Genomic DNA, 9,518 nt, shown 5'->3' with positions numbered 1-9,518 from the left:
GGAATATTTGGAATGTTTGCTTTCTCCTGAGATGTAGACATGTATGTCTACCTGTTTTCTGGGCCTCTTTTGGTGTCCTCACACAAGTATGATTGAGCGTGTCCTGCACTCACTGTATTTTCCTATGTGGTTCTTCCTTTTATATTCCTGATTGATTTCAGTTGATGGCCCTACAGTAAAACACATTTCCCCCATTGACTGCTTGGCCAATCATCCCAACCCTCACCCTCTCCCTCAGACTCCACATTCAGTCAGGTGCCAAATCCTATTATGATCAGCTTTCTAAGTCATTCCCAAATCTATCTTCATTTATTCATTCATTCAGTATTTCACTGCTATATGGCTGGCCTGGTGTCCAGTGCTGGGAATACTGAAGTAAACCAGAAAGGCCAAAAGATATATTCCTGTCTAATTCTCTGTATGCTTTTTTTTTTCAGTTAGTCCTTTCTCCACCTGAATCCCACCATTAATCTCTTTACTGTTTGGGTTGTCTTTCTTCATATTCTCCCCTACCCATTTTGGCTATGCCCCTAGAATGAATTTTATAAAACTAAAATAGTAGGTCACTTTCTTCCTTAAAATCTTTCAGTAACTACACATAGCCTTCAATGCAGCCTATATGACTTGGGATGGCATATTGGTCAGGACACATCATGTCTATTTCTTTCAGCTTTTACCTATGATGCTTCAGACCTACATACTCACTTTTCCTGCAAACTCTTTGACCCTCTAGCATCTGCACATGTTATTTCCACTGCTTATAACACCTTTTCCTATCTTAAATTTCTGTTTACCCCCCCCCCTTTTCCAAACCCAATAAAAAAGAATTTTATTCTCTGAATCAATTCTCTAAGTCCACCCCACACCTGGGGCTCCTTCCTTATGATTCCTGTTCTTGGTTCCCACAACACCCAGTGCATACCTTTATCATAATATCACAGCACACTTATCAGATTAATAGGTAAATGAACTGTCTCCTCCACTCTGCTGTGACTTCCTTGAGGGAAAGGACAGGCTCAGGTTCATTCTGCATCTCCAATGCTGGGCCCTGATCTATACACAGTAGGTCCTGAAGAGTGGATAAGTGCATATTTTAAAAATGTGAAGCAATGTACACTGTGAAACTCAAAATGAAAGACCACTTCTTACTATTTGCAAACTCCCATTATTTTCTCTGCTCATAAAGATAAAAATAGGTTCTGCTTTTGCACACCCAGCTATTAGTGTAATTACCTAGTTTTCTTCAGCTATTACTATAAGACATTTAACCAAGACTAAAGTTGTGTTTGTGGCCAAAGAATTCCAACCAGCCCAAGTTGTTCTAGAACCTATGAAACATCCCTAACAAATTCCCCAGCTCTGACTTTTATTACTAAAGTCTAACCGGTACCGTGTAATAATTTTAGAAAAATGTAAGAGTACCACCACCGTTTCTGCACTACACTGTTCAGGATTGCATCGTAGAGAGGGCCTGATACAGGAGAGTGCTCTTTTCTCAGGACAGTGTTTTCCTCAATGGGATTACAAATGAACAAATACGTATGTGCATCTTATACAGGTCACCGTAAGTTCAGAGTAACAGAACAAGCAGTTTTTTACACCCGCCAAAGAGCAAATCCCACGGAAAGACAAAACATTCTCAGATTTGCCTCTTGGATCATTTGATGGTATAAAAAAGATGGGCTTAAAACCACAGGTTGGTTCCCATACCATCCCTCATCCACCACGCACCAAAAGGAAAATATAACGACTTATTGACCAAGTACTTCCCCACTACTGGAATTGTGTACTAGTAGTGCCAGCGGCACTGGGAGTGTTTAGGCAGGTTTAAGCTGAGTAATACATTCAGGCGGTGCACGTATTTTACAAAGCATAGCGTTTTGCCCATATTAAGATAAACTTCCTGTACCTATTGACACATAACAGAGGTGTGTTTACACAGGATTACTCTGGCTTTCAGCTCCAAGCTAAATGAGTAGGGTTTTTTTAATTAAAAAAAATTTTTTTTAATGTTTATTTGAGAGACCGGGGGGGGGGGGGGGGGGGGGCGGGAGGGAGAGTGCATTCGTGCAAGTGGGGGTGGGGCAGAGAGGAAGGAGAGAGAGAATCCCAGGCAGGCTCCACCCTGTCAGCACAGAGCCCGATGCAGGGCTTGAACTCACCAAACCGTGAGATCATGGCCTGAGCCGAGACCAGGAGTGGTAGCTTAACTGACTGAGCCACCCAGGCGACACCCCTTTTTTTAATTAAATGTTTTTAGTTTTGAGCAACAGAGTGTGAACAAGGTAGGGGCAGAGAGAGAGAGGGAGGGAGGGAAGGAGACATAAAATCTGAAGGAGTCTCCAGGCTCTGAGCGGTCAGCACAGAGCCCAATGGGGGGCTCGAACCCACGGATTGCAGGATGATGACCTGAGCCAAAGTTGAACGCCTAATCTACTAAGTTGCCTAGGCACCCCCAAGCTGAAAATGAGTTTTAAGGTAATACTCCTGAGAGAAACTGGTTGTGGATTTAGTAGGAGGACCTATTTTGGTTGTAACAAGAATAGTATTTTTGTTATAATCTTCTCTTCTCAAGCGAGATCTACCCAGAAAATGTGATTGCACTTTAGGTGTTAAGGATTACTTTCTACAAAGTACTATCAATGAAGCCAAAGAGCTAACTTTCTGGCATGCTTCTATACTCCATGTCACACCCAAGCGTGCCAAAGAATCCGTGATCAAAGCATGTGTGATGCGGTGATGTACCATACAAAAGACAGTGGACCACAATTTCTGCTTTTTCATACTCTTTATTGCCAACAGTTTAAAATGGTCAACATAAAAAAAAAAAGAAACATTTTGATAATAAATACTGCTCTTTGGGCTGTAATAAATAAAAAGTTTATTAACAAGGAATGCACTTTTCCAGCCACAAGTGTCTTCAAAAATTAACAAAAAAAAAATTATATATGGCCATAGTTCACAGTTGAGCAGCCAAAAGCTGCTCTGATTACAGCCTTTAAACAACATGGGAGCTTCCTCCCTTCTCCCTCCCCTTCGGGAAGTATATTCACAGTTCCAAGTCCTCTGTCTGAAATGCTCTCAACAGAGAGAAGAGTCAATGCACCTTCCTGCGAAATTGTCTGAAAAACCTTTTAATACAGGTACATCAAGGAAAACTGCATTCTGGTTCACTCTCAGACTGTCCAAAGTTAAGAAGTGTATGCGTCAGCCTGGTCTGGTTCCGCCCAGTCCAGCAGGCTCCAGAGGAATTGTTTTCGTACCACCACCTGTCCGTCTTTTTCAACATGCTATAGATCATCTGACTGCTTCCCTGTAGATCTCACAGTGGAAAAGAGGAGTCCCATAGGGTCCATTAAAGAAGTCGTTTAATTACATCTCTGTAAGAGCATGTTCAGAGCGTATTCCATTCGATTTTTTAATTCTGATGAACAGCCAGACATCAGCAGAGTTGTTAGTCTGAATGTTGTAGATATCCTGTCCTCATTGATGTAAGTCAGCAGGTATTCTTCATTTTGGCTACAGATGATTATTTTCGTATGATCATGGTAGAAATTCACCTTTCAAAAGGAAACATAAATATTAGATCTCTACAGATATTCAAGAATTAGTAAAGTGTGTCCAATCATTAAATGGCTACCTGAAAATCACTTTTTGTGACCTAAACACACACTTTCCTGAAGGGTTTCGCTTACCTGAAAGGTGCCATCATTGAAGAGCATCATTAAGGCCTTATCAGATTTGAGCCACTGAAGGAGGTAGAGCCGAGGTCTTCGAATATCGGTAACACTAGGCAGATCACCACCCTAAAAGCAATTGGGAGAGTTAGTGCCCATAACAATTTTGCAGTTTGCACTCCATTCTTCTAGGCAAATGCCTCTCCAAGTTGAGCAAGCATCAGAATGTCCTGGAGATTCTTGGCCCCACCCCCCAGAGATTCTGATTCAGTAGAGAGCTAAGGTAGGACAAAAGCATGTGCACCTCTAAAAAGCTTCAGAGCTGTGCAGATGCCACTGGTCTGTGGACTACACTTCAAATATTACTGCTCAAACGCCACATCCAGGAGGTACTTACATCCATGAGGTTCTCCTCCATGTAATGAGAGAAGTATTTGAGCACCGTCACTTGACTAATGAATTGTTCAGGGGCATCTGTTGCTGGGAAAACAGAGCACTGGCCAAGCTCTGCGTAATAGTGAACTGTTCTGAAAAACAGGAACCATAGGGAGAGAGAAGAAACAAAATAGAGGCCATTAGTCACTGGTTTTAGATTTCTTGAGTGCAAGAATACAGAAGTGACAGAATCTCGTTAGTTGGACATACTTACTTTTTGTCTGGAAGGAGGCTCATGTGAGCACCATTGTTGAAAAGGACACCTACAGTGTGGTCTGAGAGCTGGTACCCAAAGCCATATTTGTTAGAGTAATCGACCCATTTGGTGACCCACTGAAAGGAAGTGCTCAGCTGCTCTTTGGGAATGCAGTCAGCTTCCGGCATGTTTTCTAGACATCCTCGAAGGACTCTTGCCACTGTGTCCGCAACACTTCCCATGGTACTGTCCTCGAGGCCTAGAAAGTCAGAGAAAGTTGTAAACTAATTAACAATAAAATCTTAGGCGTTGGTAGCTTCTAACTTTCCCTCCACTACTTCTAAGGACATGAGGGACTCAAAATTGTTGCTCAGCTTTTTCCGATTCCTCCAATTTTGCTGGTACTGTGTAATTAGGCCACAAAACAAACTGACTCCAGTTACTTAGTATTAAGCACTGGCATTTATAGTCTCATTTAAAATGCCAATGATGGCAACTTACATTCGCTGCTACTGCTGCAGCTGCCAAGAGTGCCTCTGACTATCATGCGAATAGCATCTCCAATCTGCTGCTTATTTTCTACTGCAGGTGTTCCTGATCTGGCGACTGTAGTGGTAGGTGGCTGGAGCTCCTAGAAAAGAGAAGGGTCAGACAAGGAGTCAAACATCTAAAATTCATTTGAGGTTGAGAATTCTCAGTTAAGCTGAGATTGTGGCAACTGGTGGGAAAGCTTATCAAAAAGCAGTGGACACAAAAGATAGTTCAGTGACTCGAGTGCATGCCTCGTTAAACTAAAACACAAAATCTTTTAAAAGGTTCGAAGAAAAGCTTGAATCATGATCATCACATGCTTGAATCGTGATCACCATAACCCATGTGATAATTAACAAAGAAACAGAAATGATATAAAGTGTTTGTATCTATTTTATTCTTTTCCAGCATACCTCATCTGTCCTGTGTTTGCTGGGCTGCTGAGTTATTGAAGTCTTTTTCAAATCATGCCTAAGCTTGTAAATTTCTTCATCTTCTTTAGACACTCTATCTGTAAATCAAAGACAAGAATTATGAGCATTAGTCTGCTAACAAGGTAGGAACAGAGCTAGCCACATTTCCTCCTTTTGTGTTAGCAATCAGCTTATGAGCATTCAAGGCTAAACGAGCATTTTATCATTACCATCAGCTGCAATTAAGCAAGGAGCACACTTTAATGTGTATGGAAAAAAAAAAGCTATCCATCACATTTTTCAGTAGAGTTTTATCATACTATAAAAAGTTCAACAGTATTCAAACATACTGGCTGTTATGCTAACATAAAAACATTCTTTTAACTAACTTATCAGATTTAAACATACTGGATCCAGAAGAGCAGAAGAAGTCTTATAACTTACTATGTGTGTCAATGTATCTTGCTTTGTCTTTTTTGCCACCAAAAAGAGCAGCAGCTGCTTTCTTAAAGAAATTCTTAGCTGGGCTTGACAAGTGGAAATCTGGAACTGTATGACAGCAGCTGGAAGAGAGTCTGTCTGGAGTGAAGCCCTGCATAGTGTCAGAAAAGACTTTTCAGTAACCAGTTGGGTAACTGTGATCAAAAGCATGCAATAAAAAGACACAAGAAACATGCCAACCTGCAAAAAAAATTCATGTCGAATGATGTCATCCAAACTGGGACGATCCTCAGGATTTTTGGACAACATGCTAGCTATTAAGTGCTTAGCGGGAGCCAGCAACGACGATGGCATTGTATACCTGGCTTCTCTTATGCACCTGTAAGTTTCTTTCAGATTTGTCGTTTCAAAGGGGGGTCGTCCTAGTAACATTGTATACCTGTGTGCAAGATAACACTTCTTTAGGAATGGTCATAAAGTAACTCTTTTCGAATGTGAAAAAAATCTAAACCCAAATTTGCATTTTTGTCATTTTGGTGCATTTACTTACATTACACAACCTAAGGCCCAAATGTCTGATTCACAGCCGTGTCCTTGCTTGTTGAGGACTTCAGGGGAGAGATAATTTGGGGTACCACATATTGTTCTGGAAAAGCAAAATATGAAGGTCTCATTAAGAACTGTTCTACTGTTTACACTTAGTTCTCTGGATAAAACCTTAAGAGTGTTATGTTGAATTTCTATTTAGAAAAATTTGACTTTTGATTTTTGCCATCTCAACAGTTAACAGTTGACCAAGTGGCTTAATTATTTTTAATGCATGTACAATTGTTTTCAGCCACATGACAGTGTTTTTAAACCAACTGAGACCATGTACAGCAGAGCGTTTGTGTAACATTTCAGGCAAATATGAGACAGATTTGTTTCATAATCAACTTATAGGTATAAGGTCCTCTGCCTCGTCCACAGTGGGCACTTAGTGTTTCCATGGATTAACATCATTGTGGTCTGTGAATTTTAAAATCAGCTGACCCTTCTCCAACACATTAACTGGAAAATAATAAGAGCATATTTGGTCTCCGTAAAACCCTGTCAGGATGTATCTTTCTGACTCTTACCTCCTTCTGTGCTCCAAGGGTTCCAGCCTGGCTGCCAAGCCGAAGTCCCCGACTTTTAATTCCATGGCTTCGTTGATAAAGAAGTTCCCTAGATGGTAAAGAAAACAAAACCTCAATCCCCTTGAAAAGATGTTCTCACCAAATACACACACACACATCCTCTTTGGAGGGAGGCAGGCAGCCAGTTGTTGACTAGTAAAGTCACAGATTCAAAAGCAAGAGGGCACAGGCTAGATCCCAACTAGAAACACTAATACACAACGAGGGAGACAGGGAAGAAAAGAACACCTCTCCCTAACACGAAATCAGCGTTTGGAACAAAGGGCTTACCTAGTTTGAGATCTCTGTGTAGGATTTCTTGTTCATGAAGGTACTTCAGCCCAGACACAATCTGCCTGAGGTAGTATCGGACTTCTGGCTCCGTCAACACCTTCCTCGCTTTCAAGATATGAGCCATGGACTAGGAAGAGCGGAAGGAAAAAAGACAGCGTGTCAGAGTTATGGGCATCAGTAGTTGTCCTGCACAAGGTGCGTGATGAAAGTTAACCCTGCAGTAAAGTAACTGCCACCAGAGCAGAAGCCCCGATACAAGGCGATGTGAATGCCACACCAGCCGGGGGGCGCAGATGGACTGGGACAGGGGTCAGCGCTCACCCTTCGACTGCAGTACTCCAAGAGAATGTAAATGTTCTCTTTGTCCTCGAAGTAGTGGTAAAACTGCACTACATGCTTATGATGAAGGATTCTGTGAAGCTCTATCTCTTTGTCAATCTGAAAGAAAAAGCAGAACCAGGCTTATGAGCCTTCTGTCACCGCTTCCAAGCCAGCTGCTTACACACGCAGAAGACATTTTCTTAGCAGGGAAGGGCCATTCCTGCACACAAAGAAAATACTTTACTCAACAGTCATACACACCTTTTCCCTTTGATGAGGTTTGGCTACTCTGCTGTGAGGAATAATTTTTGCAGCATAGACTTTGTTGTTGGTCAGATCTGTCATCTCGTAACATTTTGCAAAGCCACCCTGAAAACAAAGCCGAGACAGCACTGAGTGTGGGAGAAAAACGGACAGTACATGTTTTTAAAAATGAATAAAAACTAGAAAGGAGCGCAACATTACGGGTGGCAGTGAGGGTGGAAAGACGTGTGCACTGTACTTTTTAAAAGCTCCCTCGCGAAGCCGAAAGCATTCCTGAAAACAGTGAACCAGTTCCCCTTCTCCCTTTACAAGAGGAGATTTATGGAGGGGGTTGGGAACAGGGAGATGAAAAATAATGTCTGAAGAGACCTGTCAAGAAAATTCCCTGGGGGGCAGGCGGAGGAAGCCAGGGGCGCGAGCAGAAAGCCCTCGCTTCTGGCCTCCAGATCAATTTCTTGGGGCTGCGGGAGGCACTGAGAGCTGAGGCTAAGGATATAAAGGCAACCCGGCGCTGTCAGCGCACAAAAGCCAGAGCAGGGCAGGTGAATACCCACGACCCGCCGGGATCGGAGCCCCCGAGAAGCCAAAATGCGGGGACTCAGGGTCCGGCCGGCTCGGGGGGGGGGGGCGGTGGGGGATGCCCGGGCAGACCTCCCAACCGCCCGTCCGGCAGCCAGGCGCCCGCCGCTCGTCACCTTTCCCAGCACTTTGCCCCGGCAGTAGCGCTTCCCCGTCGTGGGGTCGACGATAATCCGCGAGATCTCGGCCCCCGAGTGCGAGTGGTGATGATGGTGGTGCGGGGCCGCCGGCTGCCCCTGCGCCTGGGGCTGAGGCGGCTGCGGCTCCTCAGGGGGCTGCTGCGGCCGCTTCTTCTTAGAGTCCCCGCCGCAAGCCTTGCCCAGCGCCTGCTCACACATCTTGGTGCTGGCGGCCGGCTGGTAGGTGATAGTCCGCAAGAGCTCCATCGTCGCCTCACCGCCCGGCACTGCCAGCTGTCACCTCCAAGGCGCGGACACACGTCCGAGCCGGCCCTCACCCTCGAGCCCCCGCCGCCACCTCCTACGACCCACGCCCGCCGTCCGCTTCCACTTGTGAGAGTGCGAACGCCCGGAGAAGTCTTATATACGGGCCGAGAAGGGGGGCGGAGAATCGAAACGGGATGCGACGTCACGGACGACGCCCCGCCCACCGGCCGCCCGAGAGCGCGGGTCGGACGCCACGTCTGGACCGGCCGCTGGCGTTCTTCTTGCGAGCGGCATGCGGACAGGGGTCGTTTACCTCGTGCGCCGGTCTCGGGGAAGGATCGCCGCAACGGGCAGGGCGACAACAAAGAAGTCCGGCAATTCCGGGACCGCCACCCCATTCTTCGAATGCTCTCAGGTTCTGGGTTTGAAATGGAAACCCGAGGGCTTGGCGCCAGGCCCCATCCCCTCCCTCAGCCCCGCCCTCGCCCCGCCCCCGCCCCGCCCCACTCGCCGGGTGTCCCGGCGGCTAGGCGTGCGAGCCCGGCCGGGCGCTGTGCCAACGCGGGTCCCCTCCCCCGCACAGTCCTACTCGACCGTCTCGCAACCTGACGCCTCCTTTCAGGTGTGACCGTGTCCAGAGTCCACTGCACAGGCACGTGAGGCCTCGCCCTGACCATCTGGAGGACCTCGGTGCTGCCGTTCGCCGGCCCTGCCGCCACCCAGCACGGCCGCCCGCATTATTACCCCATCAGCTCGCTTCTCGATGGGGCACTGGGGGTGGTAGTGCCAGCGAAAGGCGAGGATTCCTAGAGCAAGGCGTACCG

General features: G+C 45.8%; 1 protein-coding gene across 1 annotated transcript; it reads right to left on the bottom strand.

Moving 5' to 3' along the window:
- Positions 1-2,769: 2,769 nt before the first annotated feature.
- Positions 2,770-8,831, bottom strand: PLK2 (polo like kinase 2). The gene is made up of 14 exons (XM_086700520.1): positions 8,425-8,831; positions 7,727-7,834; positions 7,466-7,582; positions 7,142-7,271; positions 6,812-6,899; positions 6,244-6,339; positions 5,934-6,132; positions 5,697-5,844; positions 5,253-5,350; positions 4,810-4,939; positions 4,327-4,567; positions 4,075-4,204; positions 3,696-3,806; positions 2,770-3,560 (listed from the first exon to the last, which is right to left on the bottom strand). The coding sequence occupies exons 1-14, from the start codon at positions 8,692-8,694 to the stop codon at positions 3,369-3,371; spliced, it is 2,058 nt and encodes a 685-aa protein (XP_086556646.1). The 5' UTR covers positions 8,695-8,831; the 3' UTR covers positions 2,770-3,368.
- Positions 8,832-9,518: the final 687 nt, after the last annotated feature.

Source organism: Puma concolor, chromosome A1 (genome assembly GCF_028749965.1).
Source record: "Puma concolor isolate L17-30 chromosome A1, mPumCon1.1.hap2, whole genome shotgun sequence".
In the NCBI taxonomy this organism is placed as follows: Eukaryota; Metazoa; Chordata; class Mammalia; order Carnivora; family Felidae; genus Puma; species Puma concolor.
Note: the sequence above shows the minus strand (reverse complement) of the source record. Positions and strands in the feature narration are given on the sequence as shown.

Coding starts and splice junctions, on each gene's coding strand:
- PLK2 (XM_086700520.1), bottom strand. CDS start 8,694: ATGGAGCTCTTGCGGACTATCACCTACCAGCCGGCCGCCAGCACCAAG. Junction 6,133..6,243: donor TGGGCCTTAGGTTGTGTAAT/GTAAGTAAATGC, acceptor TCTTGCACACAG/GTATACAATGTTACTAGGAC. Junction 3,561..3,695: donor TCAATGATGGCACCTTTCAG/GTAAGCGAAACC, acceptor TCCTTTTGAAAG/GTGAATTTCTACCATGATCA.